The 26,759-nt window shown below is 40.3% G+C and overlaps 1 protein-coding gene across 12 annotated transcripts in view; it reads right to left on the bottom strand.

The window, feature by feature from the left end:
- ANKRD44 (ankyrin repeat domain 44) overlaps positions 1 to 26,759 on the bottom strand; it is a 330,752-nt gene that overhangs the window by 17,524 nt on the left and 286,469 nt on the right. For all 12 annotated transcript variants that reach the window (XM_040475746.1, XM_040475744.1, XM_040475747.1 and 9 more), the window contains exons 17-22: positions 26,472 to 26,543; positions 15,677 to 15,878; positions 11,065 to 11,152; positions 9,904 to 10,021; positions 8,041 to 8,257; positions 4,357 to 4,444 (exon numbers count right to left, since the gene is read on the bottom strand). In XM_040475746.1, the coding sequence (XP_040331680.1) occupies positions 4,357 to 4,444; positions 8,041 to 8,257; positions 9,904 to 10,021; positions 11,065 to 11,152; positions 15,677 to 15,878; positions 26,472 to 26,543 (785 nt within the window). The remainder of the gene's footprint in view (positions 1 to 4,356; positions 4,445 to 8,040; positions 8,258 to 9,903; positions 10,022 to 11,064; positions 11,153 to 15,676; positions 15,879 to 26,471; positions 26,544 to 26,759) is intronic.

Raw genomic sequence — 26,759 nt, forward strand, 5'->3', positions numbered from 1 at the left:
AAATCCTCCTGAAAAGCAAAAGATTTATTTCTTACCAAAATAGTTTAATGTGTTTTATGCTATCTTTATCACGTCTTTGTTTTATCTTACTTTTTTTTTAAGTTTATTTATTTGAGAGAGATAGAGAGTGTGTGTGCATGCATGCACACAAGCCCAGGGGAGGGGCAAAGAGAGAGAGGAGAGAGAATCCTAAGTAGGCTCCGTGCTGTCAGCACACAGCCTGATGTGAGACTTGAACTCATGAACCATGAGATCATGACCTTAGCCAAAATCAAGAGTCAGACATCCAGGTGTCCCCAATGGGTCTTTAATAACTTAAGAAAAAGAGCTAAGGAGTTTTTTGTTTGTTTGTTTTTTTAGCCAGTATGAAACTTTCTGTATTTGTCTTTAAAGTCTTCAACTGTCACTTTGGTTAAATGGATAACTAAATATTGTTCACAGTGACCTATGATCCTATTTGACCAAGTGTTTTAAAATCTTTTGATATTTTTGATAAACTTCTCCCATATCAAATTATTTTTTTTAATGTTTATTGTGCTGTCAGTGCATAGCCTGATGTGGGGCTAGAACTCATGAACCATGAGATCATGACCTGAGCCAAAGTTGGATGGTCAACCAACTGAGCCATCCAGGCACCCCACCCGCAAATAAAATTCTAAATGAAGTCTTTTTTAGATTGAACGAAGTTGGGTATTTTTCAAAGGTACCTGAAACATCTCAAAAGATTCTTTCTCTTTCCTTATGAAAGGATAAATATTAAACTAATCAGGCTTATTTGGTACGTTAAATTATATAGGAAGCATTGTCAGATAAGAAATGATGTTTTCAGGTTATATGGTGAGCATACATACGTTATCATAAGTGTTCCAGAAATTGTATAAAATTCCTAAAATTCTGATGCATTCTGGTATAATTTTGTCTGTCCATAATTCCACTTATCATGTTAAATGTTATGTGTAACAAAAATTACCAAATTTCCTTGTCAATTCCTTGCAATTACTTGTTATCGGATCTTCCACAATAGACCTATTTAAATCCTTTGTCATTTGCAGGCAGTTATTGTTTTACTCTGATGCTTTTGCAAAATGAAATTCCTGGAAAGGACCCTACGAAGTACCCTTGATCACTGACACTGCTGCCAAATTACAAGGTGTACAAATCTCATGACTGTAGAAGGCTCATCTGACATCTGGTCCTGGGTCAATGCCAGAGACTTCAAAATCAAATTGACCGTGAAGATTAGTAGCTGACACTGAAGTACACCGTTTCCTCCTAAGATGTTGGATCAAGAACATTTCTCTCCATTCCTCTTTCCCTCTCTGGCCATTTTCCCCCTAATTATTATACCATGAAGGTCTTTATGATTCGTATGTCCACCTCTCACCTTGAGCTGGCCTAGAAAGAGAATGCCATCACTCACATATGTCAGGCCACTGCAAAGGAGGGTAATCAAACTCTCAACTTACTGTTGGATTTGCTATAATACTGGTGACCCTGTGGTTCTGTCCATCAAAAACTTTCTCCTGATTTCTAATGTCTAGGTTTCTCTAGAACAAGCTTGCTGGATAACACTTCTAGGGAAGTGGAAACACAGTTATACAAGATACATTAACAGGCCAACTGGCTTAAAGAAGTATCCCCACTTTGGGACCATTTCTTGGTTTGATTCTAGTTGGTTTGGTTCATGGGGACCCTGTTTCAGGAATGTCCTGCAAATCTTAGGAATACTTTTTTCTTATTTTTATTTTTAATTTAATTTTTTATTTTTTAAAATTTACATCCAAATTAGTTAGCATATAGTGCAACAATGATTTCAGGAGTAGATTCCTTAGTGCCCCTTACCCATTTAGCCCATCCCCCCCCCCCCACAACCCTCCAGTAACCCTCAGTTTGTTCTTCATATTTATGAGTCTCTTATGCTTTGTCCCCCTCCTTGTTTTTATATTATTTTTGTTTCCCTTCCCTTATGTTCATTTGTTTTGTCTCTTAAAGTCCTCATATGAGTGAAGTCATATATTTGTCTTTCTCTGACTGACTAATTTCACTTAGCATAATACCCTCCAGTTCCATCCACGTAGTTGCAAATGGCCAGATTTCATTCTTTTAGATTGCCGAGTAATACTCCGTTGTATATATATACCACATCTTCTTTATCCATTCATCCATCAATGGCCATTTGGGCTCTTTCCATACTTTGGCTATTGTTGATAGTGCTGCTATAAACATGGGGGTGCATGTGTCCCTTCAAAACAGCACACCTGTATCTCTTGGATAAATGCCTAGTAGTGCAATTGCTGGGTCGTAGGGTAGTTCTATTTTTAGTTTTTTGAGGAACCTCCATACTGTGTTCCAGAGTGGCTGCACCAGCTTGCATTCCCAAGGAATACTTTTACTATTAATAATTATCTTCCTGGTCTATTGCTCCTGGTATGTTGTTCTCTCAAGGTTTTTAGATGTGTGTGTGTGCAGCCATAAGCTAACAAATAGTCTCCCTCCAACTAGAATGTAAGCCTGACATCATCTCCTCCTGTGAAATATATACTGACACCCAAAGAGACAATGGTAACTGAGAATAGCTTTCAACATCACCTTTGCTCAAACCTCTTGGTTGGCCAGAGGTTGATCAAAGGGAGGAGGAAGAACTGTCAAATTGATCTCACATTAACCTTTCCTTAGTAGATGAGGCACCACTGGTCCTGGGAAACAACATCAGCAAAACAAAACTTTTACATTTCATGTTCTTATAAATGTTCCATCTTCCCAGAGATAAGACCATCTAGTTAACCAATTAATAATCACCAAGGTATATGGGTGATTGCTCCATTCCTATGATACCTCAGATTTGTAACCCTAGGTAATCAGGTTTTTTTGTGTTTTTTTTTTAATTTTTTTTTTCAACGTTTAATTATTTTTGGGACAGAGAGAGAGCATGAACGGGGGAGGGGCAGAGAGAGAGGGAGACACAGAATCGGAAACAGGCTCCAGGCTCTGAGCCATCAGCCCAGAGCCCGACGCGGGGCTCGAACTCACGGAGCGCGAGATCGTGACCTGGCTGAAGTGGGACGCTTAACCGACTGCGCCACCCAGGCGCCCCAATCAGGTTTTTTTTTAAAATGTTTATTTATTTTTGAGAGCGAGGGAGCATGAATGGGGGAGGGGCAGAGAGACAGAGAGACAGAGGATCACTGTGCTGATAGCAGTGAGCCCTATGTGGAGCTCGAACCCACAAACCGTGAGATCACAACCTGAGCCAAAGTTGGACGCTCAACTGACTGAGACACCCAGGTGCCCCACTAATCAGGCATTTTTATTCCTTCTCTTCCTTGTTCCCGATTTTTTATTCTGTAAAAGCTTCCTGTTTTCTGCCCCATTTTGCAGTTCTCTGAACTCTTCAAAGTGCAGACAGTCTGCTTCATGAAGTGCAAAATAAAGATTGTTTGTATCACTTCAAATGTCTTCTTTAATCATTTTAACCATTTGAATGGCACACGTTCTGTATTCCCAGCATGTCTTCAGAACCCCTACATCCAGGAAGGTGTTTACTGCATACCACTTATACAAGGCATCATGTTAGGTTTTGGGGGGATACCAAAGTGACAAAGAAATGCTTCCTTCAAATTTAAAATCACCCCTACTCTTTATTCCTTACCCTTTCTTTATGGAGCCATTTTATGCCTCCAATATCTTTCAATCAAATGACCCAGCTGTATGTGAAGCACACAGAGATGCATAGACAAAGCACTCCCAAGTCTTGGGTCCCTAGGCTGACCATCATTGCCCAGGTGAATATGAACCCCTGGGTAAACACAGGCCCCAGGTGACCATGTTCCTCCAGGCTGACTGTGGAAGTTGGACTCACAGTCACTGTATTCTCTAAACGTTCATACTATGACATGGCAGAAAAAATTACATTCATCAAAAAAGAATTTACAACCTATGAAGAATGGAGAATTACAATATATAAAAAGTCTTCCTGCTATAAAATGTCTTTCCAATCATCCATAGGTACATTGTTTCTAACCCCAACTTACTTTTAGAGTATGGTACATCTAAAGAGCTCTTCACCTGGTGTGTGTGTAACGTGCCTGTTAGCAGTCACCCATTACCCTTCAGGTAGTTTCCCTCTGGTGATATGTGAGCCCCCTGGAAACCTGGGCACTCTACAAAAAGCTCCTGGAAAATCATTAACACTAGGGAACACACTTTGCTATCAGACCTATTTGCCATTAGCAGCAAAATGGAATATATTGGTCTTATCTCTAGTCTAAAAGCCCATCTCTTCCCTAAAAGGCAATTTCTTTGCATGTAGTTAAAAGGATTAAAGGAACACCATTAACTTCCAGCATTTCTACTTACATTGCACAGTGCAGTGGAGTAAAGGGATTACCGATAAATGTCCGAAAACATTTTTGCTCCAAAAGTACCTCTATACAGTTTTCATTACCTGCAAGGAATCAAAAGAATTTAGGGAGTTTCCCAGAAAGAAATTTTGTTCAACGCAATCTATTTTCTTTTTCATTAAGTATTGAATTTGACTGAATTCTCCTGAATTGGCTGCATGTTCATTCTCCATGGAATAAAATTCACAAAATGCCAAAATGTTATGAACTATGCTCACAGGTGTTCTGAGACATAATGAAACAGGGAAGGCCATATGCTCTGGTGGAGAGAAAGAGATAAAGAAGAGACCTCATTTGCAAGCGGAATAGATTCTATATCATCCTCAGCTCTTGCCAGATGCTTGACATAGATATGCCTGTTTGACCATATTTACCATAAGAAATTCTCCTTTCACCCTCACGAATAGGTTCACTTACAATTATGCAACCTAATTCAGGAAAGAAGATGTGATTAATAGAATTTAGTATTTGAGATAATGCAGGTGAAAAAGGGCTTTGACTATAAAATACTACACATGTGTTTAATACAGCACCAAGATCAGTTCCCAGCAAATAGTGTGTACCCAACAAGTATTTTTTTAATAAGTAGAGGAATGAATATGAGGAATTATTTTCAGCAAAATGACAAGTAGTTTCTAAATCAACTGAATTTGAGTTGAGTAAGGCCCTAGTTCTGTCAGCTTACTTGTTACTTGTTACTTGTTACCTGACTTAGGCAACTCACTTGGGATTTGTGAGCCTCAGTTTCCCATATATAAAATATCAGACTAGTAATGCCCGTCCTACCTAGGTCACAGGATGATGGAGTTTTCAGCTGATAAAGGACCTATATGTGTTTTGTGAGACGAGGTACAATTGTTGAAGGCAAAGTTATTTGGCTTTGGAATATAGATTGTTCTCCTGAACCTCTTCTTGGTTAAATTTAGTGCTAAATTAGAGTTCTTTTATGGTTCACCTCAGAATGATGTAGATGTGTCTAATTTTAAGTGTTAAAATGCAAGCCAAACCTTTCTTGTACTTCCAGAGAGAAAAGGTGAAACAGTTTTTAGGATGAAGAAGCACATGAAGTGATGAATATAAAATCGCCTAACTTTATTCAAGTTACACTGTTTAGCTTCCCAACTATACCCAACCCTCACTCAAACCACCCTAGATACTGTTGAAGTGTTGGGAAGAGGGGCTTCCCTCTATTAGTGTGACTCCCCCCAAAGGACCTAGCTTCATGCAGCATCTACATCTACCATTCCTTGAAGACTATGTGAATCCCAATTTCAGATCTGTGTGGGGAGGACTGAGGACCCCTGTACAACTTTCAACATTCTAAGTGCTCAGTGGAGGGGATTCTAGGAAAATGAGAGCTTGAACCTCAGATTTGAAAGGCTGCACTGGCAAGGTGATTGCTCAGGAGAGGGTCTCCCCCTTCCCTCCTTGCACCTGGATGGGCCCAAGAACAGAGGCACCTGCCATTCCCACACTATCCCACTCCAGTCTAAATTATGCGATCTATAAGCAGCACTCTTATGTCTTCCCCCTTCCTGTAGGTTTTCCAGTGCCAGAGAGATCTCACAGCTTGATTCAGATGGGGGTAGGGAGCTCTCATCCATTAGTAGAGAGAAAAAAAATCACAATCCACCAATGGCAGGGAGGGAGCAAAATCAAGTCGAACAAGCAGCAAAATGTGGCTCTCACCAAAGTCGGAACCGCTGAAAAAAGGAGGACTCTAATGAAACCATAGTGAAAGGTCTTACGTTGATATATCAGGGCACCCAAAAACCATTCTGGACCTAATAATCATAGTTTTTGAGTGAAAAATTTAATAGAAGAATTAAAAATGGAAAAATAATATTATAGGAGTTGAGTAAGAAACACGTGGGGAAATATCCACATACACTTAGGGGTGAAAGACCTGCTTAAGCAAGACTGGAAACTTAGATGCAATAAAAGAAAAAAATTTGATAGATTCAACCATTTAAAGTTCAAAATCTCGGCATCAAAAAGATATCATAAACAAGGAACAAAGACAAATGTAACACACATAACAAATGGAGAATTCATATTTCTAACACAAGGTACTTCTGCAAACACTATGAGAAATGATAAACAACTCAGTAGGGAAAAATGAGCAACAGATGAAAAAGGTAATGTCCAGAAGAGGACACTTTCCTCGTCTGGAAAAGGAAATACAAATACATAAATAAATACACTATCAGAGAAACACAAATTGAAAAATATCTGTTTCTTGCCCTTCAAACTGACAAAAATTAAAAAAAAGACATACTATCTTGGGCTGGCAGAGGCTTAAGAAGATAGTAAGTTTTATATACACGTTTGATGGAGTAATAAATCTTTATACTCTTTTTGCCAAGTAATATGGTATAATTTACTAAAATTAAAAAATTTTAGGGCATGTATGCCCTCTTATCAACAATTTCACTTTTGGGGACATCTGACAGAACTCGAGTTACCATAATATGAACATACACACTGCAGCATTGTTTGTAATAGGAAAAAACCTGAAAACAATTTGAATGTTCGTCAACAAGGATATGGTATGAATAAATAATAGATTCTGGTATACACACTCACACATGCCTGTATCTATCCAGCTATGTGCTACAAAATATACAACTATTAAAAAGATCAATGTATAGTGATACATATTGACTTGTCAGAGTATCTGCAATGGAAAGGTAAGTAAATAGTGACAAAAAAGTTATATAATATTTGCTCTATGATTCTAGTTTTTAAAAATAGGTGCGTATATAATTGTATTTATTTATTATTCTCAAGGGAAAATTATGAAATATATATACACCAAATTACATCAGAAAGTAAATTTGGAAATGGAGACAATTTTACTTTAGGCACTTCAGTATTTTTGATATGTTACAGTTAGTATGCATTTTCCTTTTTTACTCAAATAAGTGAAATAAAATTTTAAAAATCTCCCAAATAACAAGTGCTACTAAATAAATAGGGGATATAAGACATAAAAAGAAATGCCAAAAAAAAAAAAAATCACGCATCTACTAGTGGTCAATTGTGACAGATTATTACATCATATTTTTTTGTTTGCTTTTTTAGCTTTATTATCTTAATTCCTTGTAGGATCTCTGGTTATCTCATGTAAACCAGAAACCCTGATTAAAACTAGTTCTTTCAGTTCATCCAAAGCTCTGAATAGGAGTTACATGTTAGAGGTTAACAAAAAGGAGGAAAGTGGAGGTGCCTGGGTGGCTCAGTTGGTTAAATATCCGACTTCGGCTCAGGGCACGATCTCACAGTTCGTGAGTTCAAGTCCTGCATTGGTCTCTGGGCTGACAGCTTGGAGCCTGGAGCCTGCTTCAGATTCTGTGTCTCCCTCTCTCTCTCTAACCCTCACCACTTGTGTTCTCTCTCTTTCTCAAAAATAAATAATAAACATTAAGAAAAAATTTTTAATTAAAAAAAAGAGGAAAGTGAATTTTTACTGCATTAGGGCATCATGGTAGTCATGAAGGGGGAAAAGGGTATCTTAGATATAGAAAGATTGGAAACCATGGTTTACAATGTTACACTATGTTCTCACTTCCACTGAGACCACAGTGGTACTGGGCAGGCAGGAAGTCTACTGGAAACAGTCCAACGACAATCAACTCACCATTGTAACAAGCCCAGTGCAGTGGCGTGTAGCCTTGGTTATCTTTGAAAGAACAGTCCTCCTCGGAAAGTGCCATCTGGAGCAGCTCGCTCAGCCATGTGGCATGGCCACGAGCCGCCGCGTAGTGCAGGGGTGTCCTCCCTCTGGAATCTTTACAGAGAATCGACACTTCTTGTTCCAGCAGCATTTGCACACATTCCTCGTGGCCTGTCATAATCTGAGGCATTGCAATTAAAAACACAAAACACATCTCAGAAGGGCAGAGATGCAGGAAGCAAAGCAGGGCTAGGTGAGGCTAGGCTCAGAGTAAGTGGACATACACTTGGGCCTTAAGGCAAGCAGACTTTGCCCTACTGCAGAGAGAAGAGGTAGCACAACCCCAGCAAGATTCCTAACGGAGAAGTATGTGAGCACCAGCGCTTCAGAAACATCTCTTGACTCTCCAAACATAAACTTGAAAGGTAGTGTGATATAGTGGAAAATATCAGCTTCAGATTCAGGAAGGTGCAAGTTAAATCCTGGCTCCCACTTATGACACTTGGACAAAACAATCTGCCTTTCTGTGCCTCACTTTACCCACCTATAAGCAGGAATAGTCATAATGACTCGGAGGTTGTTGTGAGGCCTCGTGAGGTATGCAAAGGCTCCCAGCCTGTGACACGGACCACAGGAAGTATTCAAAAAATAAGAACTACAATTATGATATTAACCACTTAGAGTTCTTATTCTTTGCATTTATCATAGTGTTTAGCACCATCCCCAAATAGCAATTTCATAATTTGTTTTTGTTTCATTTAGTTTGACACGCATTAAAAAAATTTCAGCAGATATGTATGAAGAATCATCCAAGGATACATATTTCAGCAGGATACATATTTCAGGTGGGAAACTGTCACAGAATACATATTTTAGGTGGCGAATGGGCCCACATTTGTAAAAAAGAACAATTAGAAATAGCATGGCTACTGAAAACTAGGTAATCACTACAATAAATTATACCTCCTAAGCAGAATGGAGGATTAAAATAATGCGGCAGAAAAATACTTAGTGACATGGAGGGGTGCCTGGATGGCTTAGTCAGTTAAGTGTCTGACTCTTGATTTCAGCTCAAGTCATGATCTCATGGTACGTTGAGTTCAAGCCCCGTGTCTCTCAGCATGAAGCCTGCTTAGGAGTCTGTCTCTCCCTCTCTGTCCCCCTCCCTAAATAAAAACATGTAAACAAAGAAAAAAAAATATTTAGTGACATGGAAAAAAAGTCCTTGATCTACTTAGAAAAAAAAAGCAGGTTCCAAATAATATCATCAGTATTCTCTCTTTTTAAAATTCAAAACAAATGCACATTACAGCAAAAAAGAATGGAGATATATTTACTAAAAAGTGGTTATCTCCAGGAGGTAGAATTGCTGGTGATTGTGATTTTCTTCCTTAAGCTTTACCTTTTTTTTTTTTTTTGCAAATTTTGTATGATTTGCATATAATCATAAAACAGAATCAATTCTATCAACAGCAGGTGTTCATGTATCTATTATCATAATCTAACATGAAATCTGAAGAGCAGGATCTAAGAGTACCTGCCATTATTTTACCTTTGCAAAAGATTTTGTAATTTCTTCTCTCTCTTTTTTTTTTTTTTTTTTGTAATCTCTACACTTGACGTGGGGCTCCACTTCATGACCCTGCGATCAAGAGTTGCATGGTGTACTGACTGAGCCAGCCAGGCACCCCTGTAATTTCCTTTTCACTGGCTTTTATTAGTTATCTTAGAAAATAATGTTTTTACTAAAAATTCATATGGGGGCAAAAAAGAGGAAACAAGCTCACTACAAAATTGCTTTACTAAAGCTGAGGAAGATGTGCATACCCCTCTGTGTAAAGCTGTGCAGCCCATGATGTCAACAGCATCTACATTTGCTTCCTTTTCCAGCAACAATGAAACAGCATCAATGTGGCCATATGCTACTGCAAGCATCAGTGGGGTTCTAGGGAGAGAAATAAATTAGGCTTTTAAAAAGAAGATTGGTGGAAAAAAAAACCCAAACCACATCATTTCCTGAGGGAAAACACCTCTCTCTTCCTTCTCTCTCTCCCCCTCCCCTCTCCCCTTAACAACTGCTTAATATTTTCTGAGGGTCCCCAGTTTGCCGTAGGTCCATGGAACAAGCTATATGCTCTACCTCTGGTTTCTAAAGGCCATGTGGAATGGTGTCAGGGGAATGATCAATAGAGGGGGACAGGGTTGCTTCTCACAAGGTTCATGTAAATCCCATCATTTTCAAAACCATGTAGCATTCACCAAATACTGAGGAGGGAGTGTGTCTATGGAGGAGACCCTCTTACTTCTAGCATTGCAGCTCTACTTTCACAGTTTCCTATGTTGGACGTCTGCTCAAGATTTTATTTGATCAAAGCTTCATTGCCTTAAAGAAAATTCTGACAAATCTAGAGTTAAAAACAAAGTGTTGGGGCCCAGGAAGTGAGGTTCTGGTTTGAACTCTGACACTAATTCATTGGTCTGGAGTGAGTCACTAGCGCTTTGTTTTTGGCTTTGCATTTCCTATCTGTAAGAGAAGATTAGGTGGGGGAATAGGCTAACAGACGGAAAATACTTTGGAAAAACAAACTCAGAAAGGACAAAATTATGAAGGATGTTTTTTAATGATAGCGATAACCTCTTGAGGTCTGTCCTGTTGTCATTATTAATTTAAAAAATGGGAATGCAGCAGCTTCAGACGAGGGTAGAAATGGATACAAAGAAGAAACAAATTAAAGAAAGGCCAGGACACATGGCCCCAAAAGTTGGCTCTTTTTCATCAAGATACACAGCCCCCACCCCATACTTTTCTTGGATATATACTTTAGCACAAGGGCCCTTCATTATTCTTGGGCTTTCAACTATTAATTTCACCCAAATATATACCTCAAACTAGAACTCGGCAGGCAGCCCTCCTAACTGTTTAAAGAATTAACCAGTGACCTATTGTGATTGAAATGTCAACCCCAGGCCAGATTTAAAAAGACTTACTGTCCTTTGGCATCTTTCACATCAATTGCTTCTGGGTTGTCTGCAATTTCTAGTAATAGCCGCAAACACAGTGTATGACCATTAATTACTGAAAAGGAAAATAAGGAACATTTTTTTAACAGACCAGCACTACACGTATCCTTCCAAAGTGAAATTTATTTACACTTCAAATCAGTGGTTTTCAACTGCTGCTGACAGATACCCCAGGTTTCCAGCTGGTGCTAGCTGCTGGGCACATCATGCTCCAATGTTTGTTACTCGTCGATTCAGCTTCCCTTTCTTTCCATTAGGACACGTTGGTCCTCACCTACCATTTTCCTGGTCCTGCACTGAGAGTGTGTTCCTTAAAAATGATGTCCTTTCTTCCCTCCTTGTATGGGACTGATATCCTCTCCTCAATTTTCAGCTAGCTATCTTTTGTGTTCCCTGAAGAGAGTTACCCAATTCTATATAATCCCATGTCCAGCCTGCCTCTAGCGCTTTTTAAAAAGAAGGAAGAAGGGAGAGGATGGAAAACAGGAGAGTAGAACAGGATGGGAGGGGAGGAGGGCAAAGGGGAGCAGAGGAAGGGAGGAATGGAGATGCAAACAGGTCCTGCCTGTTTTCTCCTAGACTTCACATTTATAGGTAGACAAGAACAATCATTCAGTTGATTTGTGGTGACTTAAAGCCTCAAACCGGAAAGGTACCCAGCCCTGGGGTCACTGCTCCTTGATTGACTAGAGGCTCCCAGGGGATTCAGGGATGCGCCCTCTGCGGCTGGAAGACAGCTCTGTCCCAGAGTTCCTCAAACTTCTGCCCTAGGTTTATCAGTCTTCCAGGGTCTCTTGCACTGGCTTCCATGGCTGCCACCTACCTGTCCCCTTGGCCCCTCAGTTCCTTCCCTGGCTGAGCTGTGACTGTAGCAACCGCCTTGCCCCTTCTTCTTCTCGCCCAGCCAACCAAAGGTGGGCTGTCCACTGGGCCTTGACCCGCTGGGGCCAAATAACAAGATCTCACCCCTGTGTGCACCAGGCAAGATTCTACTCTGGGGAGTGGTGGTGCCCCCCTGGGGCTGGGAAGTAAGCCTCCTGGAAGGATAATCTACTGGGCTAAGGTACTTTCCTCCAGGTTGTTGAGTGGAACCCACAGCCTTACAAAAGACATGGGTTTCCACTGAGGGAGTATGATGAGAACAAATATGTTTAAAATTCTAAACGTGACCTCCTCTCTTCTCTGAACAATGAGAACACTATAAGACACATTGCATTTACCGCATTATGGCTGTGGAGAGAGAAGGGAATAGATGCAGCTATGTTAGGTTGATAAAGGCTCTTCTAAGAGCTGCATTTTACAGTTCTTTTTATTGCATGCCAGTCGTGAGAGAATGCTAACTTAACGACATATTTTTCAGGGACAATGCATATTAGAATTAGCTTCCATTCATTGACACAACACAAATTAACTACAGGAATAATGCCCACATTTTGTAGACCACTGCATTCAGTTCATTCAGCAATGTTCCATTTATGTATCTCAGGAGGAAATTTTGGGGACTGGATGTACAGGCAATCTACTGCTGTTGCTGTTGTTTTGTTTTTTGTTTTAAAAATTACATTAAACCTATTACCACTGGCAAAATAGGCAAGAATTTAATGTATGCTTAAAAGGAAATGATCAGCAGAGAAATGATTGCTACACACTATAGACAATGGGTTCATGAAGGTACAGGTATATTTTGATGGATTCCTCTTTCTATATGAATTTGCTACTCATTAAATACTCATAATCATAATAGTTCCAAAGACATCTGATTTTTGGCCAAACAGAAAGACAATAAAATTATGTAAGTTCACATCACTCGCCCAGTATGCTGGAGAACAAACCAATTTCTACAGTGCTGCTTTTTTTTTTTTGGCAGGGGGTAGGGTGGTGTACTTTTGAACTTAGCTAATAGCCCTCAGGTAATTATAATTCCCCTCTAGTGTAAAAGTGTCGCCAAACCAGAATTCTTACTGGCTTCCCATACACTATGTTTTCCCCAGTTGCCTTCTAGCAAAAAGATGCTAACATCTCCTTCAGTTGTGCCTGCCAACTCCAGCTTTGTCCCAGACTAGCTCAGCCTCTCCCTGGCTGTGAGTGACAGCCATTTTTCATACTGCTCAAAGGCCACAACTGTCAAGGCAACGATCTGTGCCAAAACCTCTAATATCCATCCTGGCTCCCGTCTCTCACAGTACTCCCAGGATTTGAAACAAAAAACAATTGGCCTCTCAAATGAGTTCGAAAAGATTCTGGAAGCACAAGCAAAAGCTTCTGCACAGCAAACATTTTGTGGAGAATAGAGTCAAATGACGGCCTGTATCTTTTTAATGAATGACCTGAGGGAAATCCAAAAGGATTGAGTGGTCTCGACCACGAGGGGGCTCCATTGGACCACAACCTATATCACAGTGGCAAATGAGTGACAATGATTATCCTTCACTGTTTACCTGTTAACAAGGACAATTTTCCACAACAAAAATAGGCCTTTTGTAATTGTCAGGAAGTACTGTACATGGTAACTAAAAGCATGATGTTTGCCGTGAATAATAGACAACTAATCTTTAAAAAGGAGAGCTACCATTTGCAACTATGTGGATGGAACTAGAGGGTATTCTGCTAAGTGAAATTAGTCAGAGAAAGACAAATATCATATGACTTCACTCATATGAGGACTTTAAGATACAAAACAGATGAGCATAGGGGAAGGGAAGCAAAAATAATATAAAAACAGGGAGGGGGACAAAACAGAAGAGACTCTTAAATATGGAAAACAAACAGAGTTACTGGAGGGGTTGTAGGAGGGAGGATGGGCTAAATGGGTAGGGGCATTAAGGAATCTACTCCTGAAATCATTATTGGACTATATGCTAACTTGGATATAAATTTAAAAATATAAAATTAAACTAAAAAAAAGAGATCTAAATATGAATTTTGTAATAATACCAAGAATGCCTAGAATACCAAACTTTGCAATGACATTTTACAATATTACCAAAAATACCAAAAAGACTAAATGTGATGGGAAATTAGAATTTATAATTTATAACCATACCATCCATTACTGACCTCATGGCTAAAAATTCTTCCAGGAGCAATCATTTCCAGATAATTAGGTAACACCATGATTTTTCAATCTCCATATTGATTTTCTTCAGTGGTTTGGAAATTCAAGGATATATATAGAAACAGTGCCACAAGATCTACCATTTTTAACAAGAATTATAAAGTCTTTTGAAAAACTGTCTTTACTCTTATTTTTCAATCCACCCATTATTTCATGGTCTGAGTATGATAGTTATTTCTCTTCATAAGACAATATCGGGGTGCCTGGTAGCTCAGTTGGTTAAGCATCCAACTCTTGATTTCGGCTCAGGTCATGATCTCATGGTTTGTGAAGTCAAGCCCCGCATCAGTCTCTGTGCTGACAGTGCGAAGCCTGCTTGGGATTCTCTCTCTCCCTTTCTCTCTCTCTCTGTCCCCCCACCGCTTGCTCATGTGTGCATGCATGTGGACATGTGTAGACTCTCTCTCTCTCAAAATAAATAAATGAATTAAAAAAAAGACAATATCTACTATTCTGATCAAAGGCTGATATCCTTGAATTCCTGACTTCAAAGGAATTTATGTCTTAGCTGAGCTAGAGATTCTTCCACATTACCTTTCTATCTACCTGTGTATGTAGCCAGAAATGTCTTGGCAGAGTTTTATTTTATGTATATTGGAGAAAAATTTCCAATAGAAGGAAAATTACTTACTTTTTTATACATATGCATATACTTTTTAAGAGTCTTTATTTTTACCTGATGTAAAGTCTTTATTTATTTTACCTGATGCATCAAGAATTAGAGCAGAAGCTAAGAAGCATCGTTTAGACGGGCAGACTGATGCTGTCTGATGACACCTTTTATGAAACAGCCCAGAAATATCATTAATTTTACGCTTTAAAATGCTGTGTGATTTTGTCTATGTAACTCATTTGAAGATCACATTACCCTTGCCTCCTGTTTAGAAATTTTTGTGATAGCCATTGGCCAAGGTTCTGAACTCTCTTCTGAGTTAAGAAGGCCAAAAAGAGTGCAGAGGGTTTTTAGGGCAGTATTTACAATATCATACTTTATATGATACTCTAATGCTGGATGCATGCCATCATACATTTGTCCAAATTCATAGAATGTATAACGAGTGGACCCTAATGTAAACTATGGACTTTGGATGATTATGACGGGTCAATGTAGGTTTATCAACTGTAATAAGTGTATGACTCTGGTAAGGGATACTGATAACGGGGAAGGCTATGTGGGGGGAGACAGGAAGTGCATAGACAATCTCTGTAGCTTCCTCTCAATTTTGCTGTGAACCTAAAACTGTTCTCTAAAAGAAGAAGGCCAGAGCCTACCTGGCCATAAAACACTAATCATCTCCAAGTGGGTAGTAGACCAAAAGCCTTTTGGAAGACTGGAGGCATATTTGATGTAGAAAGAAAACTGATACTTTAAAAGTTGGGATGCAAGAAGATGCTGCCATCCTTTTACTTGGACTTATAAGTGGGCCGTAAAACTACAGTAACCAGACTCGTGGCAAGACCCACCTGAGGCATGAAGTGGGGTTCTTTTGGTTACATTGTCTTTCACAAAGATGGATGCGCCCTGATTGATAAGTGCTTCCACGCATTCTGTGTGTCCCTTAAAGGCAGCCAGGTCCAGAGCGGTGCGGCCTTTCTCATCCCTGATGTCCAGGTCCACCAGCGACTGCAGAAGGACTTCCAAGGCTTGGTGGTGCCCGTTGTAGGCCTGCAAAGAAGAGACCAATGACACAAATGCTCACTCACTTCCAATCCCACAACAACCCACATGAGGGGCTAAGCCTCCAAGGTCACAGTTGGAGACCCCTCCAAAGAGCACATCTGAAAGATGCTTGGGATAATTATTGAAACAGGCAAACCAGAGAGACTGAAAAATGATAATGCACAAGCCTCACTGGTACATATGAATTTCTTCATGTTCTTTCTTGTTTGTCAAATAATTTGTTCCAAACGTACTAAATGTATTAATGTATTCTTATATTTATATCTATCAATCTAATAATATAATATAGACAAGCAGCTGAATGAATGAATACATTAATTCTATCAATTCAGTCCTAAACATAATGACACAATTAGAATATTTTTTCAGGATACTTTTCTGTTAAACCTGGGGGAAAAAAAAATCACTGAAAACAATGCAGACTTGGTAATTCAACAGAAGCATACTGACCTGTTGCAGTCCAACATTTTGATTTCTTTTTTGTTAATGTTTATTTTTGAGAGAGAGAGAGAGAGAGAGAGAGAGAGCGCAAGATGGGGGGCAGGGAAGAGAGAGAAGGAGACACAGAATCTGAAGCAAGCTCCAGGCTCTGAGTTGTTAGCAGCGTCTGATGAGGGGCTCAAACTCCTGAGCTGCGAGATCATGACCTGAGCTGAAGGTGGACACTTAACCGACTCAGTCACCCAGGCACCCCACCAACATTTTAATTTCTAAGCAGGGGACCCTGGGCAAGTTTCTAAATTTCACTTAGAGTTTGTTTTCTCATTTATAAAAATGAGAGCAATAAAAGTCACCTCCCATGGAAGATAGAAAGAATTAAACCACACAGGCTTCCCCATCCTATCTTGTACCCAGTCGATGCTTCCTCCTTTCTCCTTTACTTCTCCCGTTGATTATAATGAAAACATAGACACAATTATGGAAATGTATTTCATGTACCGGCACCCAGTTCAGACCTATTATGAGGTCCTATGCCATGTTAGGTTAAGAAGCTTCACATTAGTAAAACACAAATGAAAAGAGTGAGGGATAATTTTCATTAAGTCTACAAAGGTAAAAAATTGTATATGCACACACAAGGCTGAGGACATTGGAAATAAAAGAGAGAAGAGGGATAAGGACAGGAAGGGGAAAGATGGGGGACAAGGAAGTAAAGAAGGAGATACAGGAATAATCTGCCTCCAGGGGTTTTCAGCAGCCAGAGTCCCCTCTTATGTCAGCAGCACTTTTTGTTCTCCCACTGCAGCAATTGCTCAAGGCACAATGAATTTGAAAAAAGGCTTAGCACATACAAAAGATCAATATCTCTAATACATAAAAAGCTCTTACAAACATTAACAATTTTTTTTTGCATTTATTTATTTTTGAGAGACAAAGATGAGCAGAGGAGGCGCAGAGATAGAATGAGACAGAATCCAAAGCAGGCTCCAGGCTCTGAGCCGTCAACACAGAGCCTGACGTGGGGCTCGAACCCACAAACTGGGAGATCATGACCTGAGCTGAAGTCACACGCTCAACCAACTGAGCCACCCAGGCGCCCCTCTTACAAACCATTTTAAAACTTAGGAAAATGTACAAAGGGCATGAAAAGACAGCTCCCAGAAAAAGAAATATGAAAGGCCAGTGAATATATGGAGAAAATATATAATTTTTTAAGGTATTTTTCAACTACCAGCTTGACAATGATTAAGTTTGGTCATGTCCAGGGGCACCTGGGTGGCTCAGTCGGTTAAGCATCAGACTCTTGATTTTGGCTCAGGTTATAATCTCACAAACCGTGAGATCAACCCCATGCTAGCTCTGTGCTGACAGTGCGGTGGCTTGGAATTCGCTCTCTCTCTCTCTCTGCTCCTCCCTTGCTTTCTCTCTCTCTCTCAAAATAAATAAACTCGAAAAAAAAAAAAAAAAGGTTGGTTATGTCTAGTATTTGTTAAGACCTGGTGAAAAAAGCAATCTATGCTCTGTTGCTGGGAGTATATATAGTATGACATTTGAGGAGACTTGACAAAATCTATCAAAAACTTTTTTAAAAACTGTAAGCTGCAGATAGCACATATAACATGACCTCATTCATATAAAAAGCAAACATATCCAAATATACACATATCTATGTCTATGTATATTTCTATATTCATAGAAAATCTTAGAAAAATACAAAAGTACCTGTTAATGCTGGCTACCTCTAGAAAAGGGAGCTAAAGCAAGGAGCATATGGATTTACATCATCTTACCTTTTTAAAAGTCACTTGAGTTGTTTTCCTAAGTATATGTTCATAACAACAATACCAAAAACTCAACATAAAAGGACCCACAGAATTTAAGAGTACTTAATTTTTAAGTTTTAATACTTTTTCTTTATATTACTTTTGTGAATGATTGTGGCTATTATATGTTATGTATTAAACATATCTTACCTATAATATGCAGTATAATAATTCATATGCTAATGAATTTCAAATTTACATCCATTTCTAACTTCTTTTACTTCCAAACTAGTGTTTTTTTAAGTTTATATATGCATTTGTGTGTGTGTGTGTGTGTGTGTGTGTGTGTGAGAGAGAGAGAGAGAGAGAGAGAGAGCGAGAGCATGAGTAGGAGAAAAGTAGAGAGGAAGAAAAAGAGAATCCCAAGCAGACTCTGCACGATGGACACAGAGCCCAACGTGGGGTTTGAACTTATGAACCGTGAGATCATGACCTGAGCCTAAATCAAGATCAGAGGCCAAATGAGCCACTCAGGCACCCCTCACTTCTAAACTTATATATTCAACTGCCTATTGATCTTTCCACTTGAATATATGCCTCTCATGCTCCTCCATTGCAGCAAATGGCAACTCTATACTTCTAATTGCTCAGGCCCAAAACTTTGGGGTCATCTTTGTCTTCCCTCTTAAGACCAGGGTTGTAGCCCTATACAAGGGCCCTGGGACGCTGGCGCAAGTGTGTGTTGAAGGATAGCCTCTTCCTCCTGATCCCAGCTTTGCCATGCCCGGGAACGGGGATGCGTCTGCTGAGAGGAAGGGACACCTTTTGCTCAACACACAGAGTTGTCCTCAGGTTCTCAGGCACCTGGCAGGAAAACATCTATCCCCAACCCCCTACACCTCTGTTCTAATTCACAAACAGGTGTCATGTGGCAACCCTCAATCCACGATCATCTCTAAAATTATATCCAGAATTAACCCAGTTCTCACCACAGGGCCATTCTCTTTGGCCAGGATTATGGCAAACACTTTCTTTCCATCTTTGCCCCACTGCAATCTATTCTTGACATGGTCTCCAGATGAAATCTCTTAAAACCCAAGTTGGACATATCACTCCTTGATGAAAACTAGTCAATGGCTTCTTCCCTCCTTGATAATAAAATCCAAAACTTTCCATGACCATTCAGGCCCCTTAGGATTAGTCCACCTTCTTCTTCTTCTTCTTCTTTTTTTTTTTAAGTAACAACCAGTCTTTTTTGTTTTTAAATATTTACTTTTGAGAGAGAGAGCACATGTGCATGTGAACGCACACAGGTGGGGCAGGGGCAGAGACAGAGAGGGAAACATAGAATCTGAAGCAGGCTCCAGGCTCTGAGCTGTCAGCACAGAGCCCGATGTGGGGCTCAAACCCACTAATGGTGAGATCATGAGCTGACGCTGAAGTCTGACACTTAGTCGACTGAGCTACCCAGGCACCCCAGGATTAGGGCTCCTTCTACCCTGATCATCAGCATGCCCCCTCACTCACTCTGTTCAACCACACTAACCCCACCTCCTACCCCATGGTTAAATACATGCATTTCCTCCTCTGGGCTATTGCATTTGTACTCTTAAAATTTTTTTAAATTCATGTATTTATTATTTTTTAAGTTTATTTATTTATTTTGAGACAGAGAGAGAGCACGTCCATAAATGGGGGACAGGTAGAGAGAGGGAGAGAGAGGATCCCATGCAGGCTTTGGGCTGACAGCAGCGGGGCCTGATGCAGAGCTTGAACCCACAAAATGTGAGATCATGACTTGAGCTGAAACCGAGAGTCAGACGCTCAACCCACTGAGAGACCCAGGTGCCCCTGTACTTTTTTTTTTAAGTCTTTTTTTTTCCTCTAGTAATCTCTTCACACGACGTGGGGCTTGAACTCACGACCCAGAGATCAAGAGTTGCATGCTCCTCTGACTGAGCCAGCCAGGCACCCCTGCATCTGTACTTTCTATTTCCTCTATCTGGAAAGCTCTTCCTCCAGAGGGCCACATGGTTCTCCTGGTACTTCTCCTTCAAATATCACCTTACCTGGATGCTTTCCAGAGCCAAAACACAGCCCTCCACCCTCCACCTCAGCATACTACCGGACATTCTCCATCCCACTTATCCTGCTTTATTTTATCTTTATAGCACTTATTACCATTTGATATCTGTTACTTATCCATTGGTTTATTACCTGTGATTGAAGGCACTTCATGCGTATTGCTCACTGCTATATCCTAAATCATGCCTAGTGCATAGTACACACTCCACAATTATTTGATGAATAAATGAATTAATTTAATGGATGTTACTTTCATTTATTGGTATTAGTGGTAGGAATACATTTTTAAAATAGCAGCTATTTGCCTATGCAAACATTCTTTTTATTGATGAAAAAACAAAACAAGCAACGTAAATTAATTCACCCAAGGTCACTTAGCTATTAAGTGACAAAGCTAGAATTTGAAACCCAGAGCTGTGACCACTAAAATCTATGCTGTTCAGCAATGTCTTATAATTTTTCCCAGTAATTCCACTGAATTGGCTTTTAAACAAAATACTTTTGTCTCTACATGTAACGGCACAAAGAGGTGAAGAACAAATATTGGATCAGAAACCTTGACCCCTTCTCTAGAAGGCTTAACACAGAGGTAAAGTGACTTGCACAGAACTATGAGGCAAGAAGGCACACCCTGGGGCTAACTTCTAGACTGTTGTTCTTTTACTACACATACTTTCTTGAGACAGGGAAACAATTTCCTATATGTCCATGTTTGTGATCTGTGCTTGCTGTGCAAACCATAACTGCATAGGATTGTAAGCCGTTTAGTCTAATCTAAATTGTGAAGCAATAGCTAACTTCTACTGAGTCCTTGCTGTGTGTCAAGCCGTGCTGGACATGTAGCACCTCATTTAATTGTCAAAACAACTGCCGATTTGGATACTACTCTTATCCCCATTTTACTGACAGGGGCACAGAAGGGCAGAAGGTAACAATCCAGCCTTTCCATGGTCACTCAGCCTTACATGGGAGAGCTGAGATTCAAAGACAGGCCAATTGGACCCCAGAGCCTGAGCTGTGGGCTTCTCATGAGCTCCTATGGAAAGGGTGCAACAAGGCCAAAAGGTGTATGTTTCTTTACTTCTTTATTATAGGAAGTTTGAAACTTAGACAAAGAGAGGATAGTTTATGAATTCTTATATACCCACAACCCAGTTTCAACTCAGCCATTATCGACTCAGGCCACGGGTGATTTTAAGCCAACTTGGGAAGACCTATCCTGTAAAATCTGTGGTACTAGCAACATCTACATCAGGGTATAAATCAGTCTATCTCATTTTACTCTAGACTTACCTGTGACTTATTTGAAAACAAATTTTGCATAACACTTCTCATTTTAAACTGTAATAGTAGCAACTGATTCAGCTTATGTGGAAATCCTGACTTCACACCAAAGGGAAATGAATCCCTGTAGATAACAGCAGGGCCTAGATGTCATTTGCAAATGTTGGTCCCTTCAGTGCCAGTTATTATTATGACAAAGACAGTAAACATTTTAATTTCCATCAACATGACTTAGCCTAGGAAATAGAATCGGCAACTTATAAATTGTAGGCGTATCTGCAAAACATGATGGCTAACGTATTTCGATTTAATAAAGAGAAGACATAGGGGAAAGAGAAAAGTAGTAGGAAGGAAGCCAGTGTGAAGGAATCGATGCTGTTCAGTACAGAAGAGTCACCCTGCAAGGCGCTTGGGTTAGGTGCTAAACTTATCCCCACGCTTTCTTCTTTAATCCTCACAACAAAAAATAAATCCATCAGTCTGTGTTAAATTTAGAGGCTTAATATTTTTTAAAAAAAGATGTAGTGGTCCTGTTGGTAATTAGGAAAGCTTCGGAATCCCAACCCATACTTTGTTCTGTATCAGGCATTTCAAATTCTCTTACGGAATGGTTGAAAGGCCAGATTTACCTATAAGATTCCTTTCATTTCTTCACCTAGTCTAGCTAGCAGCTTTTGAATTTTAGCATGCAAAAACATTACCCCACAGAACTGAAGACATAAAACTATGTTTACGAAACTTAAATGGCAATTTAAAAGGAATAATAAAGTGGGGTGCCTGGGTGGCGCAGTCGGTTAAGCGTCCGACTTCAGCCAGGTCACGATCTCGCGGTCCGTGAGTTCGAGCCCCGCGTCGGACTCTGGGCTGATGGCTCAGAGCCTGGAGCCTGTTTCCGATTCTGTGTCTCCCTCTCTCTCTGCCCCTCCCCCGTTCATGCTCTGTCTCTCTCTGTCCCAAAAATAAATAAATGTTGAAAAAAAAAATTAAAAAAAAAAAGGAATAATAAAGTGACTTTGATTATACAAGAACTTTCACTTACTTCCACACTCTAGAGTTTAACCCGAGAAACAAACTACCATGTAACATGGAATTCTGTTTTATGGTAAAATGCATGATTAGGTCTTTGGGCAGGTATATGGTTCTTGGAGTACACACACACAAAAGTATCTAATAAAGCTTTAAACTCTTTTAAGGAGGCTCAAGTAGGCAGGAAAGGAAACCTTTCTCATGTCAGCAGTACATGATGAAAATTGCCCTCTTTCTTTCTATTTCCATCCTAATCCAGGTATTTAGTAGGCAGTTTCACCAATAATTTCTGAATTAACTAAATGAGGAAGGAATCACATAAAAGAACAAATATGTCGGTTCAAAAAGCATGTAATATTTTGGCTTTCAATAGATAACTCAGTTAAAGTCTTCACTAGAGGTAGCAATCAAACATTTTAAATTTGTTTGATGAAATGTCTTTATTAAAAAATACATTAGGTAACTTTAAATATGTCTTAAACATGATTAATTTCTTTGAACTTTTTAGATAGGAACTGAGGGCAATGAGGAGAAAGAATCTGGCATCTCAACAGAATCCACGAAACAATGGGTCCATCTGGAAATCTTGACAGCTGGAGGCTTTCATTTGCATAGCCTTGTTTCTTGATTTAATTTTTTCAAGTGGATGAAATGTTTATGAAATTCACTGGGTTGATAACCCTGGAGACTTGAGTCATTCAGCCAGGAAATAGTAACTCAAGGCAGGTCAGGTTTCTTGTGACAATCAAGGTTTGGGGGCATCTGCTGTGATTTCATTGCTAGAATGCATCCCCAGAAGAAATAATGTGCCTTGGGTTTTTACCAAGTTAATTGCCACCGAGGCCCCTGGAGAGGGTGATGGGCATACTTATAGGGTTCTTGAAGCATATAATAATTTTTAAAAAGGTGTTAGCAGGCAAGAATAACAGAGTTTCAGAATTAATCCACTGCTATCACCCTGGTCAAAGACATCATCACCATCATTATGTCCTGGTTGTCTAGCTTCTGTTTTTCTTCCCTTACAATGTATACCCCACACAGAAGCTGAAATAATCCTTTTCAAACAAAAATCGTATAATATCATCTGTCTCTTCAAATCCCTCCAAATGGTTTTCTAACTTGCTCAGAGTAACAGTTGAAGTTCTTACCGGGGAGTACAAGGCCCTCCCCTGACTCACCTCCTCCACGACATGTCGGACACCATTGCCTACGCCACTCCCTTTCTACTCTGCTCGAGCCATGTCGCCTCCCTGCTGTTCTGGGACCATGCCGAGCATGCTCTTACCCCAAGGACTCTGCACTTCTGCCCAGAACACTCTTCTGTCACATGATATCAACATGGGTAGCTCTTAAGGTCTCTTGTCCAAATGTGAGATTCTATGCTATGCAAAGTAGAGCCTCGCCTGTCGCCTCAGTGTTGTCTCACTGATCCCATTGGTAGCACTTCACACCATGTGTCATGTTAAATATTTACTTGCCTATTTCTCTCCTAGACTAGAAACTCTACAGAGGCTGGGCTTTGTTTATTGCAACCTCCCCAGCTCCCAGAACAGGTGCTTAGCATACACACAGTGAGTGTATGTCAAATGAAATAATGATATGTTAGCATTAGTGAGGATGAAGCTTAGCTGAAAGCACATATGTGCCAGGCACTGTTCTAACCACTGTAACGCATTAACACATGTCATCCCCACAATGGCCTTACAACAGAGGTGTTGCTATTGTCCGCTTATTTATTTTATTATTATTTTTTTTAATGTTTATTTTTGAGAGAGAGAGAGAGAGCAGGAGAGAGGCAGAGAGAGAGGGCAACACAGAATCTGAAACAGGCTCCAGGCTCCGAGCTGTCAGCACAGAGCCCGACACGGGGCTCGAACTCACGGACCATGAGATCATGACCTGAGCCAAAGTCGGACGCTTAACCGAATGAGCCAGTCAGGCGCCCCTGTTATTGTCGCATACTATGGGTAAGGAAATTGAGACACAGGAAGTTCAGTTCTTGGCCAAGATCATACAACAAACGATTAAATAAATCTACAAATTAGAAAGGGTGTGGGGGTCCTTAACTTACTCCTTTGAATTTACAGGTGGGAAAACCATGACCAGGCGAATTGCTAAAGGGAAGACTGGTGGCTGGGACCTCCTCTCTGAGTGTACTTCCGAGGCCCCTCCAAGTACAGAGCTGCCAGATGCCCCGTTCTCTCCAGGGATAACACAGCACCCTGACTTTACAGGACCCAGAAACTCACAGACCTTAGCAGAGCAACTGGCACACTGTAAGCCCTCAACAATAATTCTTTGGGGGGAGAAAAAGAGAATGACAGCTGGCAGAATTTGGGAGAGCTAAGAAAGTCTCTTCTCAGATTACTGGCAGGTGTGGCAATGCAACCAGCCCCACTTACAAAGGGCATGAGAATTCTATCTGAGATAACCTCAGATAGTCCTCTCTAGGGTCAGCTAATTCTGCTGTGAACGCTCAGCTTTGGGGTAACTTCTCCAGGTGCACCAGGTGGTTGGGCAGAGATTCTAGGGAGCAACCTTTAGGGCAACGTATACTAAGAGCCACATGGCATAAAGTTTTATACATACAAATATCCCACTGTCCATCCAACTTTTCTGCTCTAAGTCCACCTCCAGAACAAAGATTGATGCATATTTTAGCCTGATTTCAGGACTCAAAACGTGTGTGTGTGTGTGTGTGTATGTGTGTGTGTGCGCAGTGGATGTGTTGGTGGGTGTGACAGAGGGTGGTGAGTGGGATCAATAGATGTGCTGGTGGATACGTGGGGAGACTAGCAAGGAAGTGGGGGCTCCATGCAGTGTGATCAGTTCATCCCAATCCTTATGGGATGGTCTCATCCCCTCACCTTGCCTGATTACTTATGCATGCCCATCAACAAAGCCACTCCCCTTTGCTCTCCAAAACCTCCCTCTCAATTTTTCATCAGAATGACATCGAGAAAGTGCTTGTACATAGATGGTACTAAGTGAATGTCATAACAGTTAAACTCAGAGACCCAACTCCTTCCCAACCTTCTCAGCGTTCAGCCTCCAGGTGCCTCCAACCATCATCATTGTGGCCATGGACTGAGGGCTCACAATGTGGTGACACCTTCTGTAGCTGAGCCTCTATTGCTGGGTGTGGCTGCCGGTTGGAGAGAGGCTCCTAAGGAACAGCTGTTGATTACCAACTGCTGGCAGGACCATGGTAGGATGGTGGGTGAGTTTCCTGGCTCGGTCATCCCTATGGAGAATCTGGGGATCCTCACTCTGGGCTGCTGCATTTCCCTTCAATTGTTGGGATGTGGAGAGGAAGGTTTATGGGTGACAGAATAACTCTTCCTCCCTGCTCACAGATCTTAGCCAGTACAAGAATCAGAGCTCATACCTCCTCTGAGACCCCGACTTCGAGCCCAGGCAGAAAGAGCAGAGCTGCAATAATGCACGTGCTTACCTTGCTCTTATGTTTGTGTTTAAATATCTCACACGTTTTTAATTGGGGTATTTGGTTTATTTTTTGGTAGGCTGTATGCATTGCCGGCTATAATCAAATGCATTTGGTAGGCTGTATGCATTGTCGGCTATAATCAAATCTTTAAGCCACAATGTTTTCAAATTTCCTCAATGTTTTAAAATTTAACTACTAGATAGTAATAATTTTAAAGATTTAAAAAATGTATAACAATCATCTATTAAGTATACTGTGGTAGAGGCTTTATGAATATTATCTCTTTTCCTTTGTCTTCATTTTACAGATGGGGAAACTGAGGCCCAGTAATGTGTCTGAAGTCACCAGTGAGTGAAGCTGGGACTGGAATTTGAGGCAGTCTTTCTCTCTGCAGCCTGTGCCTTTACCCATGTACTGTTTTCATTATTTGTTATTATTGCGTTATTATGCTCTCATTTTAAGAGAAGCCTAGTTCTAGGACACTTAGGTTCTTTTTGTAACAGTGGAAGCCACTCACAGCATCTCACTTACAGCTAAGTGGAGCGGACTCTTGGTAGCACCGGAATCTGATTCTTCAAAACCATTGTTGGTTCTTTCCAAAAGCTGTGGAGACAAAAAGAAAACAATAGTACATGAGTGAACTTTGCAGGAGGAATCCTCCTTTATGGATACCAACGTTGACATAAATGCAAAAGAGGTTTCAGAAATGTAAAAAAAATCACACAACTTAGCAATATAAGAAACCTGGTGCAGCATATCTAACACAGATGCTCTAAATATTTCAACTTCTAGATCATCTTAGCATTTGCTAATGAAAAA

Source organism: Herpailurus yagouaroundi, unplaced genomic scaffold, assembly GCF_014898765.1.
Source record: "Herpailurus yagouaroundi ecotype Mexico unplaced genomic scaffold, PumYag 140, whole genome shotgun sequence".
NCBI lineage: Eukaryota > Metazoa > Chordata > Mammalia > Carnivora > Felidae > Herpailurus > Herpailurus yagouaroundi.